The sequence below is a fragment of the Cloeon dipterum genome, chromosome 1 (genome assembly GCF_949628265.1).
Source record: "Cloeon dipterum chromosome 1, ieCloDipt1.1, whole genome shotgun sequence".
NCBI lineage: Eukaryota > Metazoa > Arthropoda > Insecta > Ephemeroptera > Baetidae > Cloeon > Cloeon dipterum.
In genome coordinates, this window is record NC_088786.1 from 38291633 (window position 1) to 38314720 (window position 23088).

General features: G+C 38.6%; 2 protein-coding genes, 1 long non-coding RNA gene and 1 other non-coding gene across 10 annotated transcripts in view; all 4 read right to left on the reverse strand.

Moving 5' to 3' along the window:
• Nucleotides 1–222: 222 nt before the first annotated feature.
• Nucleotides 223–2411, reverse strand: LOC135948445 (uncharacterized). Its single transcript, XR_010575818.1, has 3 exons — nucleotides 2228–2411; nucleotides 1250–1392; nucleotides 223–811 (listed from the first exon to the last, which is right to left on the reverse strand). It is a non-coding gene; the product is annotated as an uncharacterized LOC135948445 (long non-coding RNA).
• Nucleotides 2412–5815: 3404 nt separating this feature from the next.
• On the reverse strand, nucleotides 5816–9676 carry LOC135942866 (uncharacterized). The gene is made up of 5 exons (XM_065489206.1): nucleotides 9532–9676; nucleotides 8819–9015; nucleotides 7646–8209; nucleotides 6852–7174; nucleotides 5816–6305 (listed from the first exon to the last, which is right to left on the reverse strand). Exons 1-5 carry the CDS (start codon nucleotides 9674–9676, stop codon nucleotides 5816–5818), a joined length of 1719 nt encoding a protein of 572 aa, XP_065345278.1.
• Nucleotides 9677–13192: 3516 nt separating this feature from the next.
• RhoGEF2 (Rho guanine nucleotide exchange factor 2) overlaps nucleotides 13193–23088 on the reverse strand; it is a 43780-nt gene continuing 33884 nt past the window's right edge. For all 7 annotated transcript variants that reach the window (XM_065475507.1, XM_065475499.1, XM_065475496.1 and 4 more), the window contains 6 exons: nucleotides 20774–20905; nucleotides 18628–18956; nucleotides 17267–17443; nucleotides 17037–17200; nucleotides 16320–16470; nucleotides 13193–15293 (listed from right to left, as the gene is read on the reverse strand). In XM_065475507.1, coding sequence (XP_065331579.1) covers nucleotides 15136–15293; nucleotides 16320–16470; nucleotides 17037–17200; nucleotides 17267–17443; nucleotides 18628–18956; nucleotides 20774–20905 — 1111 coding nt within the window. In that variant the 3' untranslated portion in view covers nucleotides 13193–15135. The remainder of the gene's footprint in view (nucleotides 15294–16319; nucleotides 16471–17036; nucleotides 17201–17266; nucleotides 17444–18627; nucleotides 18957–20773; nucleotides 20906–23088) is intronic.
• TRNAK-UUU (transfer RNA lysine (anticodon UUU)) lies at nucleotides 16055–16127 on the reverse strand. The gene has a single exon. It is a non-coding gene; the product is annotated as a tRNA-Lys (tRNA).

Consider the following 23088-nt stretch of genomic DNA (forward strand, 5'->3'; position numbering starts at 1 on the left):
TTTAGGGCACTTCTGCTGAGACTTCAGACCATGTCCTGCTGCTGATGTGCATTCTTCAATCAAAATGCTTTCATTAGGCGTGTCGAAAACCAAAATCAGGTCAGCCAATCGCCGTAGAATCGTTAAAACTATTGTTTGAAATAAAAAATCGTATCCAACATTTCTACAGCAAATGGATTAACCGATGATGGATTTTAACAAGTCTACAGAAAGCATTTTAGTGAAGAATTGTAATAGGGGAATGCACTGCAGCAGGATTGAGTCTGAAGTCGCAGCGGAAGTGCCTTAAATTAAAATTTAATACCGAAGTATACGGTGGCACCATTTAATAGCGGCTTCGAGCACAAAGGCGGCGCGCTTAATTATGCAACTGGTGAATTAACAATCAATTTCAAACTACACAAAGAATTTTAAATAGACATAACTTATTTCATACACAGGGATATAATGGCCCAACAATATTAAACTAAAATTGCTGTTCTAATAACAATTTCATAGAAAACAATTGGTAAAATTTTGAAATACGCAAAAAAACTTAATCAGTGGGCGTCCACACTATGAAAGGATAAACCTCCAAATCCAATGCAGGATTTTAAATCATAACTGTTAACTGGAACACATACACTAGCGTCGCACTCACTAAACTTCACTTCTTGTAGCTTAAAGTCAATGATGAGGGTGACAGCCTTGTTGATCACGCTGAAGTCTTCTTTGTGTCCGATACTCTAATGCGGCTGCGGTCTCCCAATTCTTTACGTTCCTCCTACCGGAACAGGCTGCAGCTTCTTATCGTCATTTTTATTAGACTGAACTAGAAAATGTAAAAGTAACGATATATAGAGTTGATCGTAAATGTAAAACATGTAAAAATGGTTCTTTTTTTTAAATACGGGGAGTGCCACGTGAGCATTTTAATTTATATTGTCTGTTATTTACATTCTTGAAAAAACTAAAATTACAGGTATACAATCATTTTAAAGGAGTCTAAAAAATTTGTAAAATTTTTGTTCCTACTGACCGAGGACTGGTAAGGGCGCACACGTTGTTGGCACGAATGCTAAAACTGGGGTACCAATAACACCTCGAATGGATAACAAGTGCTCAAATTTACATTAATATTTTTTGGATATTTTTATAGCGGATATTTTATGAAAGAAAATTAAAATAATATCTATTATCTCTGTTATACAAAACCCTGGCCAGGCCAAAAAATGAAATGGCGATTAAGAAAGAATATAAATATACATACCGTATCCTTCGGACCACTGCATGCCATTATTCTGCTCTGCTGCAAGATTAACCGAAGCCTCTTCGGTAGAGGTGCAGCCACATCTCCGGTCATCACACTTTAATTTAAGATAGAGGTAGAGGAGCAGAAAGTCAAGACCGCTTCTGCAAAATACAATACAAAAATCAGAATGAGGAGGGGAGGAAGATATTTTAAAAACGAAATTAGGTTAGAGATTTAATTTTTAAGTAGGCAAATTTAAATACATACATACATATTTTAATATTTTTACATCAAACGTTTCGTTGAATTATGATAAAAATTCGGGGTTTTCCGGGCTACACATCTCGCCAGTTCTTATAAGAATGCCATAAAAAAACTATAGGGCTGGCAAAAGCTGTATAAACTAGCGGTGAAAAGTGCAATTTTACCATAAGTGTTTTTAGATGGTTGCATAAATATTTATGTCTATATGCATGCAAACGCATTTTTAGAGAGTCATTATTTATTTAATAGTGATAAATGCATGCATGCGTTAGCTTATGGATTTGTGTATGTGTGGAAAAATTACACTTTTCGCCGCTAAATTACATATAATTTTCGCCACCCCTGCAAATTACATAATATGTATGGGAGTCTCAAAAGAACTGGCGCGATGTGTGTGTACATAACCCGGCAGAAACTGTATGTAACTTTACTATACTAAACCCATAAATTACATAATCCCGCTTTAAGACAGATTATTAAATTTACGGGAGAAAATGTATTTTTAAAAATTAATAACATGTAGTTTTTATGCCGCGTTTTCTCTTCTTGGTAGGTTTTTTTTGTCAGAAGTATGTATGTGAATATGTATATTATAAATACATAAATCTAGATACCCCACAAAGGTTGCGAAAATTTATTAAAAAGAATAACGGATGACAGCTAAAACATGTAATTTTTACACAAAATTCCGCAAAATTCGTACATACATACATAAATACACATTTTACACACCTGCGTATGGAAGTTCTTGAAGTCGAGGCCATATCTTCTGCACTGAACACAATATAAACTGGCCAAACTGCTCAAATTTAGTGACTAAATGACTTAACTAACACTGCCGCGGTTGACGGTTGACGGTTGGGACGCGGCTGACGTAATGCTAATGCGAATTTTCTGGCTTCTGCTGGAGAATATGGAAGCTAGGGTTGGGTATATCAACGTTGATATATCAAAGTTGATATGATATTTCAAATATCATATCAATATCAAGCCTGATATTTGATATATCATATCAGGCTGATATTGATATCTAAGTCGGATATCAAGGTTGATATCAGTTGACATTTTTGACCGACAGATGGCATTTTTCATGCCGGTTTTCGCATAAAAGTTTAGGATCAAACTGTACTTTCCGTCCCCAAACATGGGCGTAACCGATATTGAAGTTTTCGCAATGCACAAAAGGCGCGAAAAATGTCTCAGCTGATCGATCACAGATGATCCATCAGCTGTGGTCAGCTTATAGTAGCTTTTGTGTTGAATGAAAATTAAATTAAATTGTTTGTAAACAAATGTGCCAGCAACGTCAGGTAGGTCAGGTTAAACCCTGACAACAATAAAGGCCACCCACGCCAGCTGATCGGTCACAGATGACCTCTGTCAGCTGGCAGTACCACATTTACTTGTTGAATTAAAATGATAATAAATTGTTTGTAAACAATTAATTTTGATTTGAATGGTGAACAATTAAGAACTTATTGTAACTAATCCAATCAAAATGAGTACAAATAACGCAAATATTATTGCGAACATTGCTCTGCTGATGGCATAGCCCCAAATTACAAATTGAAATACTTAATACAAAACAGCTACGGTTTAAGGTATTTTCATAGTGATTTCTCTTATATGTATCTATTAAACTCAATTATTTAATACCAGATGAAGGTTGAAGAGCACATATGATATGGAGAAAAACACTCCAATATTTTAATTTGAAGATAAATTGACGCTCTCAAATTATCAGCTGATAATGTAAACATCAAACTTAAAATTAATTTTAAAATGGCACAGTTAAAATATAATATTTTATTAATTACCTAATGATAGCTATTAATTAATTAATTAATTAGACACCCATGTGGCGGGGAGGGGGGAAGGGAAAGCAGCCAGATGCAAATTTTGGCGCCATATGGTGGGAGCCGACACACCCCTTATCAAACATCAGTTTTAAAGGCGCGCAATATTTAAATTATTTGAATACTCATCACATGACTGCGGAAAACCGCCATTTTTCAAAAGTTTTCTCATTTAACCGATATTTATGAAAAAATCGGTGAAAAATGCTTTAAAAATCGGTTTTTAAGCCTTTTAAATAGCCATAACCGGTTTCGGTTCGTCCGGCAGCCATTTTTTGATCAGCTGGAAATATCAACGTTGATATATCAAATTCTGATATTTTTTGGTTGGGGGCGGATCACGGCACCGTTTTTTAGCTCGACCTTGAAACGCTGTACAATGCTTACCTTATGCCCAGCGTTGCCATTTTTTCTCAAGGTTGCGTTGCCGTGATCCGCCCCATGATATATCAATTTTTTGATATTTTAAATATCATATCAATATCAGATATTTGATATCGATTTTTGAGCTAGTACCCAACCCTAATGGAAGCTTCTGGAATTAGGGAGAGGGTCCTGATAGCGAAGCAGGACAGAAGTCTGCTTGGTGCTTGCCTGCCCGCCTACTCCCTCCCCCCTCCTTGTGCTGCCGGTGCTTGCTTGCCCGCCGCTGCTTACGCTGACTATACTCTCCCTCCTACCCTTGCATTCCATTAGTTTTCTTTTTCCACTTTCCCACGCTCTCTTAAGCGCTTCAATAAAATAATTGAAAATAATACTGCATAATATGGAATAATTGACTATCGGAACCAAATAATTTTATTTCTCACTGTAAAAACTTTGTCGCATGAATTTAAAATAATTTTGAATTAACTATAATTCTTTGAAATTAGCAAAATGTTAAGAAAATAACTATCATTTATTATATTTAGGGCCATAATATATTTCCGCGTAATTTTCTTAAATTTTGACTTTGGAAAAAATAATTTTTGAAAATTTTCTAAGTTCACTTCCACTTTTGGAATATTCTTGGAATAATTTCAAGATTTATTCTTGGGAATGTTCTTGGAATATGCTTGGCACAATTGAGAAAAATTTAAAACTTTATCCAATTTGAATTATTCCAAGAATATTCCCAGGATATTCCAAAAGTTCATTCTTTAAGTATGTTCAAAGAATATTTTTGTGTTATTCTTAGAATACTCTTAGAATAATTTAAATGGTTGATCTTTTCGAATGTGCTAAGAATATTCCGGAATAATCTCGAATAAATTGGGGTGAAATATTTCTGGGCGGGTGGCTAACGCGGCTTACGCACTCTCGAGTGGGGGGATGAACTAAGTTAAAATAGTCGAGAGGTATTTGGCGGGAAACGTGCGTTGCAGCCGCAGCTGTGTGTTAAAACAGATAAGGGTTCATCTCTCAGCATGAAATCGTTTCGAAAGTAAATGTTTAAATTTTATTTGTTCTATTTTGTTGTTTGAACACTTTTCCTATTTGATTATATCACAAAAACCATTATAATGAGAAATACTTCAGTTGAAAATATATCACTGGAGGCTGGATTCACGCGACGCGCAGAAATAGCGGCTGGTAGAGAGCGGAGAGAAAGAAAAATTTTAAAATGATAATAAACATGAAACTAGCTTCAGGACAATGAATATTTCCGTTAGATGGCACAACAGGCTAACGGAAATGTACCAAAATACGCAATATACGGTGCTCTTGACTGTAGATATTGTTGCTTGGTCATGGCACCTGTAAGGTCACTTAAGGTCAGATACAGAGGCCAAAGAGTGTCACAACAATTTTGCTGCTTATATTTCACCAAAAATAAATTGTTACTGCTAAAACAAAATTATTTACTTATATATTTCTAATTTAGAGAAATTCCATAAAAGAGGCTCACATATTTGAATAAAAAAATATGATATTCTTTCCTATTTTAGATGATGACCAGTGTCTTCTATATACAACAAAAATGAGCACGAGAGTTAATAGTTTTAAGCCAGAAAAAAATAATAAGAATGTCTTTATTGACTTCTTCAAGATTGCGTTTCAAACCACCCCAAACTGAATTAACCATCCTTAAATTAGTCATAAAACCCAAAATTTGCTCTCGACTGCAACAATTTTTACTGCATTTTGGCGATCTGTCAGGTGGGAATTTTTTTGTCTTTTTATCCTTGTCCTTGGACTGGGAAGGGCGCGCACTGCTGTGGCACGAATGCTGAAACCCTGGTCCCAATAACACCGCAAACGGATTGAATGGGTGCACCAGGCCACGCGGAAACCCAGCCCACTCAAGGGCCACTTGCCTCCGCACCGATAAGACTGCATTAAAACGCTAGACATTCGTCCCGTTGAATTATAATGTTAAAAAGTTCTGTACCGCTGAACACAAAAATTTCACAAAAAATTAGGCTTTGAAAAGAATTTTTATTGCATAAATATGTACAAAAAGGGTTAGATTAGTCAATACGTTTTAAGGAACGTATTTAATTTTGTCTCCAGTCAAAATTCCACTTTTAGTATAACTTTCAAGAATGTTTATGAGTTCTTCATCCACAAACCAGCCGGTTGGTTCGTCATTAAGATTAGCGCCTAAGAAAAAGGCAGTCACGTCTGGATGTTCTCCATTTCTCGTCCTTCCATTTCTCAAACTTTTTGCAAGTTTGGCGTATTCACTCCTTCGATTATTCAAGTAGAATTTCAGGCACGTCAAATTACTAAGGCAAGCTGCCGCGCGTTTAATGAAATCAACGATTCCGTTAAACTGATCCACATTGACCAAATTTGCAAAAGAATCGACCTCCAGTTCAATGACCAGAGTCTTAAGCTTCTGCAGGATTTCTTTATCTGCCATTTTGGAAGTGAGCTTCCGCAGATCTTCAAGGCAAGGGTTGACCAAGATGACTTTCTCTAAGTCGGGGGCACTCAGAAGATTCACCACCTCGTTCCTGCTTCCGTTCGGGCTGTGAATGAATAGGAAAAGGTGAAATTATATGAACTGTTAATCCAAAACACATTTAAAATAATAAATTTCAAGAGCGCTATAGATATTAAAATGCAAAATTTTGTTTAAAAACATTTTTACATCAACTAATTAGTCCATTTTGTGTCACCGAGGGCCAAATTCACGTTCATGCGACGCGCAGCTATGACGTCTGGTAGATTACGGCGGGAATTATGAATATTTTTGTTGTTATTTTTTAGTAACACCCTGATTAGCCTGATAATTGGCGAATAGACCGTTAGATGGCACAACAGGCTAAAGGAAATTGTAACAAAATACGTGGGAATGAAATTATTAGGTCGGCACGCCCCTTTTTCGAGGTTTCTGATTGGCCGCTGGACTGTCTTCTGATTGACCTTCGTTTTTTTCGCCATAATGACTTCTGACAAGCGGGAATCATAAAAATTTGCAACCTGGCCCTCGGTGGGAATTACGACTGCGCAGAAGGTTTTAACTTAGTTCACACATGCGCATTCCCAACCTTGTAATTGTAAATAATACTTACAACGAAACATTCAATTCGGCTTCTTTGAGACAGGCGTAAAAGGTGATGGGCTCTGGGTCACTGATGACGAGACACAATCGTAGTCTCTCAAGCAATGGGCATGCAGTGAACAGTCGATTTAAATTCAAGAATGGTTCCATATCGCGGTTCTCGTGACTGATGTTCAGTGAGCTTAATTTAGCTCCATAGATGCGAATAAAGTGGAACAAATCATCGGGTGGGAAGTTGAGGAAAGTACAGCTCTCAATATTGGAGAACTGCAAAACACAATGCAATTCATGCCACTCCCAATCTGGGTCTTCTTCATCATAGAACCATAAGATCTGAAATAACAAAAACTGATAAGTCCATCTTTGACAAAGTCTCTGAGCACACTAATCCATTGCTGAAGTCGAATTAGGTTAAATTCATATTTTTTCCGACCAGAGTCCAGTGCGACGTTCAAAATTTTTTTCCGCCAAAAAATATGAATGCGAGAAGTGCGCATGCGTCAGAGCTGGTTTGAACACCCAGGAAGACCGCTTATACGAATAACTTCTGTAACAACCAGCCAGCTCTGACGCATGCGCAGTTCTCGTAAATACGTTCATCATATTTTTGGCGGGAAAAAAGTTTACACGTTGCGCTGGACTGGTTCGTAGGAAAAAATATCAACTGTACCTTCAAAAATGGATTGGTGTGCTTATAATCTTCGTCAAAGACGGACTTTAATAATATTAATCAAAATATATAGCTACAAATTTGTATAAAATGCGGTAATCAATATATTAAAAGTATAATATTTCATTTTTTACCGTTATGTGCCTGACGTGAGGATTTTTTAAGTGTATATTTCCTAGGATTTCCATATCAAGATTAATCATTAAGTGTCGCCGATTCGTGTATCCAGGAACTACTTCATTTGGAGTTGACGGGTCGTAGTCTTCCATTGGGTGGAAGAGATCAGAATACCCCTTCAAAACTTGCAGATTCGGAAGATTCTTGATGCACTCATATCTAAGAGTGCAATTCATTCTTGCTGTGTAGATAAATTCTTTCAAATTCGACATGCATCTTTTTAAATCTGCTTCAAATTTGTCGGGATCATCATCATATTCGTCGAAATCATGAAAGCTGTCTGGGAAGTTGATGCTTAGGATTTGCAACCCTGGGAGATTTTCGCACAGCTGGAAGACGTCTTCGATTTCGAAGCAGCACCCTTCATCCAGCTGAAGGACCCGCAGATTTTTCAGCCTGTAAAGCGCCTTCAGCATCGCAGCATCCACGATCCAACCGATTTTTTTGTAGTTTCGAGGAGTTTTACTCGACAGCAAAAGCTCTTCGATGTCGGGAGAGAACTGCGAAATCCTAATCACTGCCTGCAAAGAGTAGAATTTCCAAATGTTATTGAAAGGTTATAATTTGTTCTTTGCGACGAGGTTCCTGTGTACAACGCAATTGATTCCTCAGGGTCGAATAAAAGGCAAAAGGATATTTTTTCTCACATAAAAGTGCAGCGCAACGTGTGAACTTTTTCCCTGCCAAAACAATATGAATAATTGCGAGAACTGCACATGCGTCATAGCTTGTTTGATCACTTGCAGAGAGACCGCAGCTGTACGAATGATTTCTTTGTCAGATCTAGTCTACGAAAAAATCCACACACACGACCCTTTTCGCCTCCCTCTGCAAGTGGGCGTAACAGGCAACAATATCCGAGACGTCCTCTGAAGGGCTGAAAAAGCAATCGACTTTCCACTTGAGTGGTTGCAGAACATCTCGGCTTGCGCATTTACGCGCCATGTGAGTGAACAGGGGCTGGATCTAGACGCATGCGCAGTTCTCACATTCATATTGTTTTGGCGGGGAAAAAATCGTTAACCGCGCTGCATTCTTTGGTCTGAAAAAATATCCACTTTACCTAATTCGACTCTCAAGAATCGATTGGTGTGCTCAGAAACTCCATCTAAGACAATATTAATACATACCGATTTTAGATATTGATATTTCAGTCGAATCGGACAGAAAGACAAAAAGGCGGTCAAGTCGATGACCTTGGGACCAAGGGCCATGTAGAGCTTCAGAGCCGGGAACATCAAGATTTGCATGTCACTTTCCACCCGAATTAGACTCGTGCACTCAGTAGTCATCATGTATTTCACAACCTTCACGAGCAAGGGTGAAGCTGAAAATATTTTGATAAATTAATGAAAAATTCACTTGGTTATGGACTTGATCTAAGACAATAATATGTTATCAGTTTCATTTGTAAATATTTAAATGGTTTTTTATTTCGACAGCGGCATAAGAGCTGCTTCATTAGAGGTTTCAACCGCATGAGCTTCATGTATAGTAACGCAATGCCAGGCGGAAAATAAATTAAATTTATTACTGAAGTATACGGTGGCGCCATCTGTTTGCGTCTTCGAAAATTCAAAACTTATGCAACTGGCGATTTACAAAAAATTATAATTAATATGAAGTTTACGGTTTAAAAACTCGCGAATGCAGGTTCAAATTTACAATTCCGTGGGTGTGTTGGGTGATAAAAAATCCACCCGTGCAGGGCTCTACAGCAAACCCAAGAAATCAGAGATTGAAATTTTCCTGCTGAATTAATATTTTAAAATTTTAGCAGAGACACGATTCTGGTCATCTTTTTGAAAATATTAAAGTTAAGAGATCAATTTTTTTAACTCACGCAAGTCTGTGATGTAATGAATTTTGGCCGCGACCGATGGTGAGAGGCCGAAACTCATTGCGATTCGCCGAATGCGGTCTCCGCAGTAGGGCGCACGTAACAGCGTGCTCTTGGTCCACTTCGTAGCCAGATCCTGGTTCGTCATTGCGAATAAAATGTTTGGAAAATGAAACAAACAGTTCGGTATTTGAATGTCCCACGCGTGCTTCAGAGAGAACATCTGTTGTGCAACGATCAGGTGGCTCACGCGGCTTACGCTCTCTCGAGTGGGGGATGAACTAAATTAAAATAGTCTAGAGGTATTTGGCGGGAAACGTGCGTTGCAGCCAGCTGTGTGTTTAATATGGATAGGGGATAGGGTTCATGTTTCAGCTTGAAATTCCTTCGAAAATAAATGCTTAAATTTTATTTGTTCTATTTTGTTGTTTAAACTTTAAACCCTTTGCCTATATGTTTATATACATCAAGAACCATTATAATGAGAAATACTTAAGTTGAAAATATATATCACCGGGGGTCGGATGCCGGATTCACGCGACTCGAAGACATGGCGGCTGGTAGAGTGCGTTGAGAAAGATAAATTTGCAAAATGATAATTAAATGAAACTAGAGCTTGAGGACAATGAATATTTCCGTTAGATGGCACAAGAGGCTAACGGAAATTTAACAAAATATGTGGCAACGAAATTGTTAGGTCGGCACGCCCCTTTTTCGACGCTTCTGATTGGCCTCCATTATTTCGACTCCATATTGACTTCTCATCGCGGCGATAGTAAAAAAGTTTGCCACCTCCTGGCCCTTGGTGGGAATTACGACTGCGCAGAAGGTTTTAATTTGGTTCACGCATGCGCAGAGATGAGTTCCAGCCTTCCTGTGAGATGAACAAGCGATCTGAACATACTGCGCATGCTTAAGATGCGCACAAGTTTACTGCGCAGCTTCAAAATGGGCGTATATATTGAAACAACAATAAAAATGTTCACTTAAGCACCTGCAAAGCTTCCATATTTCGACGCCATATTGAATTCTGAATGGCGGTAAAGAAACAGATCGCAAACCAGGCCTCGATTGGAATTTCGACTGCGCAGAAGGTTTTAATTTGGTTCACGCATGCGCAGTAATGAGTTTCAGCCTTCCTTTAAGATGAGGAAGCGATTCGAACATACTGCGCATGCTTAAGCTGCGCAAAAGTGTACTGCGCAGCTCTAAAGTGGGCGTATATTGACACAACTATAAATTTCGAAGCCATGTTGACTTTTAAGTGCGCAGCATCTTATTCAGTTAAGTTTATAAAAAGGATCAGTGGGGGCCAGGATCGTGCGACGCGCAGATATGGCGTCCGGTGGAGTGTAGCGCGTAAAATTGTCACGTGAAAATGCGGGAAAAGAAGCAAGCTTTGGTCAATATTGTGAAGTATTATTTGCATTACTCTTATTTAATTGTGTCTTTTGGATCATAAAAACAAACTCTTGACACTCGAACGGCAATCCAAAGAGAGCTTTTTCTTTCCCACTTTCAGACGCCATCTTGGATCTGCGCAGTAAGGAACCAATTTTATCGCACATGTGGCCCCGCTGAAAAGGATGAAGAGAAGATGAATTTTTCCCCAAAATTTAATTCTGCAAGAACAAAATTTATTTAAGTAGAACAATTTGAAACACAAAAGTTTTGCATGTTTTGCAAATTTAATAAAACTCTTTAACTTTTTATTTTATTTTTTAACCGATGGTCACGTTGTTTGCTAGCACCTTAAAAAGCTATTATTTGGTGCACCATCAAATTCTTAAAAAAAGCATTAAAATTGTCAGCATTGGTGAAGGGGAGGATTATTATGTTAAAAATTTCATGCATAAACAGGATGGGCCGCATGCCATCACAAGAGAAAGAAAGATGGAAATTTTTATTAGATGTGCGCAGTGAATGCTGAGAATTTCGAGCATTTTTCCCTCTCGGTGATGTGTGTTTGTGTTACTCGCCAAGCAAGAAAATACTCTCTGTCTCTGCGTCCAAAGGCACACGCGACGCTCTGCTCCTGCTCTCATCGCCAGCAATTTGTGAACACTCATCAATCCCCTGTTTAAAATTGTAAGTTATTTTTATGCATTTATTTTGTTTAATTTCAACCTATCGCTTTCTAAATTAACAATATGGATATGAAAATCATATTTTATTTATATTTTTTAGTGTCGTCGGTTTCAAATCAACTGCGCTATGAATCCGGACAAATACCGCAACGTACACAGGGCTGCTACGAAATTTGAGCTGGCTGAACAGGCAGGCGGGAAACAGCCTACCAAGAAGGAGCTGCATGACGCGTTGAAAGAAAAGTTTGAAGCTACGAACAAGAAAAAGAGGCAGCCTAAAAGCAAAGATGAGCCTCAGCCGCAATTGCACGGACGAGATGAAGGAGAATCCGAAGAATCTGCTGAATCCGCGCGAAGCCCACAAAGAAACTAAAATTCCGAATGTTCTTTTTTTATAGAATTTACTCTGGTGTGTGTGTGACACTCTCCGACATGGATCGGATCTAGAAATTTTAGAAATTCAATGTAAGACTTTTATCCACAATTTGTGAAAATGAAATAAACTGCATGATGACACAAACAACTTTTCTGCAAGCATTTTATTTTGTCTCTTGTATCAATCCTTTTTTTTTGCCGGGCTAAAGCTCAATCACACGTCGCGCTGCGGTTTTTGGTGGGAAAATGATCCTCTTTACCCAATTCGACCGTTGAGAATCAGAAACTTCGTCAAAAATACACGGTCTTTAAATCGTAAAATCTGGTAATGGCTGCCAATACATTTAATTTCAACGCCATCTTGGATCGGACCCGCGGGAAAACCATTTTAAAGCGAATTTGATCTCATTGGAAGATAAATGTGTAACATATTATTATTAATTTGACCAGTTGCATTCATTAGACATGGTCAAATAAAAATCAATTTTTACCATCGATACTTTTTCAGACGATATTTATCGATATTTTCTGAAGCTTTACATTGGTTAGATAGGACGATATTTTAGCATCGATATTTTTCAGACGATATGTATCGATAGTCAAAAACATTTGGTGATGCAACTTGCATAAACCCTTAGTTATTGAAGCCGCCAACAGATGGCGCAACCACAGACTTTCTTAAAAATTTTGTTTTAAGCGGTTTTAAGGCATTTCCGCTACGATTTCAGACTCAATCTAGCTATTTTGCTTTTTTTTAATTAATTTGCTTTTTTTTCGACGTGCTGAAAACCAAAATCGGTTCAGCCAATCGCCGTAGAAACGTTGGAAAAGATTTTTTTATTTCAAAAAATAGTTTCTCACGATTCTACGGCGATTGGCTGAACCGATTTTGGTTTTCAGCACGTCAAAAATTAGCAAATTAATTGAAGAATGCAAATTGAGACTGAAATCGCAGCGGAAATGCCTTAAAATCGAAAGTCTACGGTGGTGCCATCTGTTGGCGGCTTCGAACACTTAGGGTTTATGCAACTGCCTTTTTAGGTTGAAGTGGAGGTTTTACTTGAATATTAAATGAATAATAAAGCTTCGGCCGGAATTTATCGGTCTCCTAGTTCGCTTCACGAACAAAAAATTATAAAGTTTTAAAATAGTTTCCAGCAATACAAATTAATTTTTGATAAAATAAAACTCATTCAGGAAAATTCTGGTATGTCAATATATATTTATATATTTATGCATGGTTTATTTACATACAATCAGAAATATTTGAGAATGTCTGCTTGTAACGTTCGGAGCGACAGCTCGGATCAAGCACAAAAACGTTCGCTTGATTGGAAGATACACGATTACACTTCTTTCTTTCTTTCTTTCTTGTTTCCTTTCCTCCTCCATCAATGCGCGCGCAAAGAGTGTAAGTGTGTGTGTGTGTGTGTGTTGTGTGTGTGACAAAGTTATAGTTTCCCAGCCGCGGGATGACACGCAATGTATGTGAACGCGCGTGTGTGTTGAAATGTGGGCACTTTATATTTTATTTTACTGTTTTTTTTTCATCAATACACGTAGGTGGTGGGTAATAAATTCTTATTGTTTGTTGCTCCTATTACAAAAAAGACACTTTGTATCTCAAGAAGGAAAGGCACATCTTGAGTGAATTGTGTGTGAGTTTCCTGACGAGAAGACACACAATTTCAATCAATCAATCAACCAAGCGCGCCGCAGCCGGTAAAAATCGTTCATTTCAAAATAGTGTACAAGCAGCGGCACACAAAAATCTGCACTTCTTTCATGTAGGAACACTTCTTCCCAAAATTTTCTAAAATTCGACCGGAAAAGCGCCGTCGGCGCGACAAACCTGGGTTTTCAACAGTTTATTTTTCCAAATTCCCTGGCCTAACGGGTCAACAGTTTCGGGAAAATTTTAATAAATGGGACAGTTTCGGGATGAACAAGTTAGTGTCGTTTTTTTTTGCAGAAAAGCCATTTCGAATGGCGGAATCACGGTTGAAAGACAAGAATGGTCTAAAATTCTTCAGAGGCTTTAATGTGCCAAATTTGAATTTCCCGCCATTTTCGAATTTGGCCGAAAACGTCATTTCAGGCCTGATTTGAGGTAAAAAAGGTAACCGCTTTCTCTCCTGACGCGAGTAAACGCGTTAAAGGGCGTTTTTTTAAAAGAATTTTCATTCTCTCAGATTTTAAAGGACCAATTAAAAAATGGAGTACTCGTATTTTCCGTCAGATCGGTCTATCTAAAGGCAGAAATGATAAACCCCTGCGAATTTCCGGTTTACTAACGGCCAAAATATTTTCCCGCCATTTTCTTTTTGGTCAATTTACTGGCTTTTCGGTAAGAACTTTTTAGTAAAACGTTTTTTACACGTAATTTTTACCGTCAGATCAGTTAAACGGTCATGCGAATTTCCCGCCATTTTTTATTTACCTCATTTTTGACCAAAAAACGTCTATTTTTGGGCTTAGTTCGAAATGATCTCGTGTAAAAAGGCGCAAGGACACGTTAAAGCCTCAGGAAACAATTTTGTTCGACTTTTACAAATTCTTTAGATCACATTTGAATGAAAATTTAAAATATTACACAGAATTAAGTAAAATTTGACATAGATTTAGGTTGAAAATTTGTAGCAAATTCAGTTTAAAATACAAATATATATATAGATTAAAACAAATCAAAAATAAAACTCTTTTTCCGACCGACACCTCGATTTCAACGCCAAAAGCTTCCAATTTATTAATAATTTTCCCGTGTAAATATTTAATAAATTCATTAGGGAGCTCGTCGTGACAACACCTCGTCTCTTAGGCCACGGAGAAAGGTTCAAAGAGAGAGAGAGAGACATTGTGTGTTGTTTGTGTGTGTATGCGTGTGTAAGAGAGAGAAAAAGAGTAGCAGCAGTAGCACTATGAGCCAGTCTTGCGTCACTAGTCACTATGTGTATCATTTGATTATTTTTTCCATCATTTTTCTTACTTTCTTTCTTTCTTTTTTGTATCCGTAAGGCATCGATAAAAGCACAGTAAATAAATGCATCACGACCATCATTTCCAACCAATTCTTCTTCTTTTCTTTCTTTCTTCTATCTGATTCTCGGCGCTGCGAACGAGTTCATTTTGGAATGAGACCGACGCACTAGACGTTCGCACCCTCCACGACTAGATCCTCCTTTTCGGCGCCGTTCGAGCACTCCTCAGGAGCCAACGGACTCGCCTCGGCTCCTTCCTCCAGCTCCTCGTCCTCGTGCTCCGAATGGTCGCCGCCTCCGCCGCTCTCCTCCGCGTTCAAACCGACTGAAAAGGAAATTGTTTGAATTTCTAATTTAAATTCAGTAGAAAAAAGGGGGAGGGGCACTTTTTATTCTATGCATCGGTTGATAAAAAAAATGACTGACACGTCGAAGTCTTATTCTGACTTAAATGGATAAAAATAAACCCAAAAAACATTTCAAAACTTGCCAACCGAGAAATTCGCGTCAGAAGAGTTCCCTTTTTGTTGATCAGCTGGAGCAAGCGACAGTAGTGACATCTGCGCATAACCAGCTAGAGCAGTCAAGCACACTACTAAGTTCCAGCAGTCACGTGACTAAGATCAGGCTCGCGAATTACTCGCTTCTCGCCCCTCTTGTGATACCCCCACTCTGACTGAGGAGTGTGACATTCGCACTTTCGCAGTACAGTTCTTGCCTCTGCTTGGAGGGAGTGGAAGGGGAAGCCAAGAGTGATGCGCGCCTGCTCTTGACCAATGAGATTGCTGGATTGAATCACGTGACTGCTGCTTCTTTAATCTCGTTAGATACGCGCAGATGTCGCTACTGTCGGCTGCTCCAGCTGTGGCTTTCTTCCAAAAAATAAAAAAGGCACTCTTTGATCGCGAATTTCTCCGTTGATTTATTTCCCACGGTCATGGTGTCGACTTGTGTTGCGTAATTTCGACACAGATACAGTTTTCCAAAGAGTTAGGCTGTTTTTTGATAAATAAAAAATTTGACAATTAAAAATTAAAATATTTACAATATTTAAAAAATAAAACTGGAAAATTCTAAAGCAAAAAACGCCCGAACAGGGACTCGAACCCTGGACCCTTAGGTTAAAAGCCTAATGCTCTACCGACTGAGCTATCCGGGCTGTATTTTTCCACTGCCATATGAGGAAATAACATTCTGAGCGCCACACGCAATGAACAATCATCATTTCCTGCTTCAGATATTTTTTGTTATCAAACTACAATATCTCTCATTGGTCGTAGTATTTTTAAAATGCTGGAAGCATTTAATTTAAATTTATCAAAAATTCTCGACGGTTAATTCGTCGGCTTACCTTGGCGCGAAAAGCCGGTGGAGGTGGCCCGTCTCTTGGGTCTGCTGGCGCCGCTTCTCCGCTGCTCCAGCATCGCGTGGACTTGTTCTCTCAGCCTCATGTTTTCCCGCCTGATCAGCTCGCGCTCCTCCTCTCGATCTTTTGTCATTTTCTGCAACAACAACAGGACAAAAATTTATATTCTGATATTTAAATGGTAAAAATTAGAAAAATGTACGACGGTTAAAAATCTTCACATTTCGACTAAGGGGATGAAAAGGGGTTGGTGGTGAGCGCCCCTAAAACCATCCGGCTCGCCAGGAGAGGTACAGCCAAATCGAATGGTATGCAGTTTTTGCATTTCTCACGCTTAGAACCCGAGATTTGGTGCGAAAATCATCATTTAAAATTTCAAAATTTTTTTAAAAAAAATTTAATTTGGAGAAAAGCGAACTCTAGTTCCAAATTTATTCACAAGACCAAGTTTGAGGAGTTTTTCGAATTTTAAAAATTTTTAAATCCGAAAAAACACCCGGAAATTTTGAAAAATGACTTTTAATGACCTTTGACCTTTCCAGATGACCTCGATTTGGTCTCATTGGATCGGGCTAGACGAGAGGAGTTCAAAACACACTTTAAATTTAAAATTGCACCAACTCAAAACGATCAATTTGATTAAAATGAACAAATTCTTCCAATTATTTAACATTTTCATGGAATTTTCAGAAATTCGCTAACCATGAGTTGGGTAACGTGCGAGGTGAGGGCGGTGGTGATTTCCTGCACGTGGTTGAAGCTGAGGGACGGCGACTGCCGGCCGACCAAGCCGCTGGCAGTGGCGGCGATCGAGTCTTCCTCGCTGACCCGCAGGCTCTCGTTCAGCATATTCGTCAGTCGGGTAACTGCAATTAAAATAAAATAAATAAATCAGTCGTTGAAAGGGGGGGAAGAGGAGGAAGGTGACTGACCCTGGTGGAAGCAGGCCAAGGCCAGCTCGGCCTGCTCCTTGTCGGCGGTGCCCGGCTCGGCGGCCAGCTCGGCGATCGTGTCGAACTGCTCCAGCGGGATGTGCAGCAGCTCGGCCACGATTTTCTGCTTCCGCCTGATCGCCGCCTGGATCGCGTCGTCCTCCCGCCGCAGCAGCTCTGAAAATTTCAATTTTGAAAATGATAACTCGCGCTCTTTACTCGATATTTTTGTTTGCATTACATTTTCAGATTATTTTAAGAGATCTACAGATGTATCTGAAGCGTGGTATTAATTGAATTTAATATTAAAATTTAGGGATTTCCTCTAGAGTTTGGAAATTTTCCATTTTTTGTTCTGAAAAGCACCCTGATATGTCGAAAATCTCGTTCCTGAGCGCCCTGATGACTTCCAAAGGGTCAAATTGCACATTTTCTGAAAGCTCTCGACTTTGCCGTTCCATTGGTGTGCGAATTTTCCAAATCGAACCATTACAGAGCCCGTCAGGTGTCGTTAAAGTGGCCAAAAATGTTAATTTAATGATTTTGTTCGCTCCAGGGCTACCCTGACGCCAGGGTTTGACTTTTCTACCTATTCAGATGGTCTTATCCGACCTCAGAGGTGTCCCAGAGCGATTTACGCTACTAAAATGTGCAGATTGTGAAATTTGAATATTTTACAATTTCGACCTGAATTAAAAATACCCTTTGACCTTTTGTAATTCAAAGCCTGAAAGTTTTACCACCCTTAAAATTTCCAGGCACTTTATCTACACTTAGGGGAACATTTTATTCCATACTGAAGAAAAAATTAAGTTGGACGTTTTTTAGATAAACACAAATTAATAACAAAATGTAAAATTACTCAAATTTAGGAAATTGCTCAAATTTTTTTCCAATTATAAAAGTTGTTGGTAATTCAATTAGGCATCTTTTGGCACAAATTTTGCAGTTCTAGCTTTATCAGAACTCGAGATAATCACGATTTTGTCAGCTTCGAGAGGCACATTTTCAACCAAAAATGATTTAAATTTACTAAAAAATTACCTACAGAAAATTTCCTACGCTTAGGAGAACATTTTATTCCATACTGATGAAAAAATTAAATCAGACGTTTCTTAAACAAAACAAAAATTTAATAAAAAAATATAAAATTACTCCCAGAGAATTTTAGCAAAAATAAAGGTTGTTGGTTGGTTGTCTATAGAGGCATCTTAAGGCACAAAGTTTGATGTTCTAGCTTCATAAGAACTCGAGAAATTCTCAACTTAGTAAACTCCCAGAAATGCCCCTGACCTCCTGAGAAAACGCCAATTTGGATTAATTTCGCACCACTTTTTTAAAGAAATGAAATAATATCTCACCAATGGGCGTGTAGACGGGCTCGGCGACGTGCACCTGGTTCTGCGAGACGCGCACCTCGCTGGGCTGGATGAGCGACGACTCCTGCACCATGCGCGGCATGCTGTCGCGGTTGGCGGCGCTGCTGGCGGCGCTGCTGCTCCGCCGCACCACCCCGCCCGACGACGCCGTCGACGCCGCCGTCGCCACCAGTTTCTCGTCCGGCGTCGACGGCGTGGCCGGCGCCGCAGGGTTGCTGCTCGACGGACTCTCCGGCTCCTGCGGCGTCGACGGCGTCGCCGCCTCCGCGTTCTCGCCGCTTGCCGCCTCCGCTGACGACTCGCCGCTGTCTCTGCGAGAGAAAAGATTCATTACTATGGTGAAATAAAATGAAATTGACATGAAAATATTAGAAAGGGAGAGACGCTGTCGGTTGCTTAATTCAAAATCAAGATTTAAAGGAATTTGACAAGAAGAAACAATATCACAACTGTAACTGTACACCACTGGTGTTTGTTTTGGATTTTCTCTTTCAAAATTTATGATAAATTCCTGTTTTTGTATCTGTGAATTTTAAGAGCCGATAAAAACATTTAGAAATTATAATTATTTGAATTTTGAGGCCGGATAACGTTAGTTACGACACGAAAAATACTCTAGAAAAAATAATACTTACCGCAGAGCCTAGAAAATTAATGGAAAAATTGAAAAAAATATTTGAAATACAAACAAATCGGTTGAAAACCAAATTTCAGCTCAATTTGACCGAAAAATGTATTTTAAAAATAATTTATAATCTATAAAAATTACTAAAACCGTAAAATCACCACTGAAATCACATAATTAATGTTCCTGAGCACGGTTTGCAACGCAAAAACCTGCATTTTCCCGGAAAAAAATCCACTGCATTGCAGAAAACTAATTTTTCAGTTTTTAAGATTTTTCCCGAAACGTATGCAATTTAATTAAAGATAAAAATTATTTTGATGGATGGCCAAAAGAGGATTTTCTGAACCCTCGGGAGCGGGAACAGGATTCACCAATTCACCAGTTGCATAAAGCTTAAGTGTTCGAAGCCGCCAACAGATGGCGCCACCGTAGACTTTTGATTTTAAGGCACTTCCGCTGCGATTTCAGACTCAATCTAGCTACTGTGCATTCTTCAATTAATTTGCTATTTTTCGACGTGCTGAAAACAAAAATTGGTTCAGCAAATCGCCGTAGAATCGTGAAAAACTATTTTGAGAAATAAAAAAAATCTTTTCCAACGTTTCTACGGCGAATGGCTGAACCGATTTTGGTTTTCAGCACGTCAAAAAATAGCAAATTAATTAAAAAAAATTAAAATAGCTAGATTGAGTCTGAAATCGCAGCGGAAATGCCTTAAAATTGCTTAAAACAAAATTTTTAAGAAAGTCTGTGGTTGCGCCATCTGTTGGCGGCTTCAATAACTAAGGGTTTATGCAACTGGTCAATTCGTGCAATTTTTTCCTAAGCGGGCTCAAAGTAGATACATAATTAAATTTATTTTAAGGTAATTTGAGAATTTTAATAAAATCCATTCACAAACTATTCACAAAAAAATATTTGCACATTTTTGGATGGATTTGTGCGCAAATATGGCTGCCATAAGTGTCTGGCGGAAAAAATCAGCTGGAAATGTTCAACCACGATTAAAATTTGAAAGAAAATCGTTTCTACCGGTAGATTAAGTTACATTTTTTTTATTATAATTGTAGATTTTAAGAGAAATAAAAATATTTCAAAACATTTCGCGTAAAAAATATTTAAAAATGCTAAAATAAATCATGTGTTGTGTTTAAATTTACTATCTTTTGAAATAAAATCCCTACTTTTGGTCATTCTGATTCGGAAAAAAGTGAAGAAAAAACCTTTAAAAATATTTTTTAATGCAGTGGGACAGCGGGGTTTTTGCCGAAAAACTCGAGATTTTTCGAATCCGGCTTAGGAATCGATTGGAATAGACAAAAATGTGTTTACTTCAATATTCCGGCAGAAAAATAAATTTTTCAAGAAATTTTAATAAAAAAAACCATTTTAAAAATTCAAAATCCTTTAAAAAGTGTGAGTAAAAATGAAAGCCAACATAAATCGAGGCGAAAAGGAATACTTACAAAGAGTATTGTGAGGAATAAAGAGGTAGCTTACTTGTTGTGGTCTTCGGGAATGGGCGCGTCGGGCGGCGGGAAGAGGGGCGCGGCGGCGGTGGCGGCGTCCGGCCGGGGCCGCTGGTTCTTGAGGCGGCTCGCGTCCGCCGTGTCTGTGATATGTTTGGACCACCTGAAACAAAAACAACAAACTCGGGTTTACTCAGCATCCAGCACGCGAATAAGACTCTTTCTTTCGTTCGTTGAATGCGCGGCGTGCGCGCGGCGGCGCTGGTTAAAAATATCTGCGAGTCGTTCTGCTATTTCGAAAGTGGGCCGGCCTGCTTCCGTCCGTCCGACAACAAGCCTCGGACACTCCAGAAACCGATAATCGATCCGATTCGCCGAGCAGAAACCAGGCCGACTGCTCTTTTACTTTTAACGCGCTTGCTTAACCAGGAAAATCGGCTAAAAAGACTTGCTAAATTTATTTTAAGTGACTATACAGTTTATTTTTCGATTAAAATATTTGTTGTTCACCTAGCAAGTGATTTAAATTCGTCAATTAATTAAAATAAGAAAAAAAATTTGGACAGCGCACAATTGGTAACCGAATTTATCCAATTTATGTATAATAAAACCTTCAGGGTCCAACCCTGACGTGACCCTGAGGGTCAGAATATGGAAAATCATCCTAAATCATCAAATTTGGTGATATTTATTAGTTTTACCATCCTCTGGAATTCAAATTTGAAGTCAGAAATGCAAAAACTCGAAAATTTTTGTTCAAAATCTAAAATAAATTATTTTTAACTTATTTTTAAACCATATTTTTATATTTTAGACTTTAAATATGAGCTCTAAAGGTTTGAAAACCTATCAAAAGACACCAAACTCGATGATTTAGGTCATATTTTCCTGCTTTAAAACTCAGGGTCACTTCAGGGTCTCACCCTGAAGGTCAGAATTGACTTCAAATGGCCATGTAAGTAATAATACAGAATTTCATAAGCTATATTTCGGCCCTGAATAAAAAATCGAATAAATTACAAGCTTATTCACCCTGAAAAATCGGATTTCATGAAAAAGGTTACGAAATTTGACCTTAACCTTAGACCTGCGAATTTTAATAAATCGGAAACTTGTTCAGGATAAAGAAGGAGGTTGGATGTACGGGATTTTAAGATGATATCTCGTCTGGACTCTTTTAAAAATTACCGTATTTTTTATTTTTAATTGGGAACGTTCTCTCCCAGGTCGGGTTACCCTGAAACAGGTCTTTAAGGTACCACAGGTCAAAGTCCTTCCCGAGACCTGTCCAACAAGGGTCTTGATCGACGATCGGACAAACGGCTGAATTTAAACAAAAATAAAACCATTTTCGCCTCTTAAAGCCGAAAAACCGTAAAAAATTAATTTTAATTTTTCTATGGGCGCGAAAAATCTGAAAATCGGTTTCCAGATCTGCGGTGGACCTACGCGTTCGACGGCATAAAAAATTGTCAGGTCACGCGACCTGAGCAAGGTTGGTGACAGACTAGGTTAAAAAACATCGGAAAAGCATTAAAAACCGGCCTGGGAGCGGATCTCAGGTCGCGGGGTACCCTGAAAAAGGTCGTTAAGGTGCCACAGGTCCAAGCCCCGTCCAAGACCTGTCTGATGAGGGGTCGTGGTCCACGATTGGACGAACGGCTGAATTTTAACAAAAATAAAAAAAAACCATTTTCGAAAGTGAAAAACGGAAAAAAATTAATATTATTTTTTCTATCGGGTTTCTCTCCCAGACTTCCATCCAAATTAAAATAAAATAAAAACTTTATTCCGGGGCAAACATAAAATTGAATAAATTTAACAATTTTTTGGTGAAAAATAAATTGTAATTTCTAATTTAAAAAACAAAAAAATTGAAATGACTATGAAAATTGTTTCCGTGGTTAAGAGTACATCAATTCTTAAATAAAAACCGAGCAGTAAATAATTTTTTCCGCTCCATCTGGTCCGATTTAGAGGATAAACAAAGTCCGAGCGGGCTCTCTCTTTCTCTCTCTCACCCTTTCGAGAGGCGAATATTTTTGGCGCGAGTGCCGAGAACTCGAGATCAAAGGGCTGATTATCTGGCCGAGTTGATCGTTCGCTCTGACACTTTTTCAACCCATTTATCACGCTTTGATAAGCAGAGATAAACAGAGAAACGCCATTATGTACTCCGAGAGAAAAAAAAAATCAAATTAAAATTTACCTCGAGGCCTGCATCTGCAGGAATGTTTTGAACGCACTGCTCGGCCCAGACATAACTGCCAGACTGAAAATTTACATGTGCGGCGGCGGCGGCGGCTTAAAGTTTTGGTTTGCCGGCGCGCGTCACTTGTTTACGCA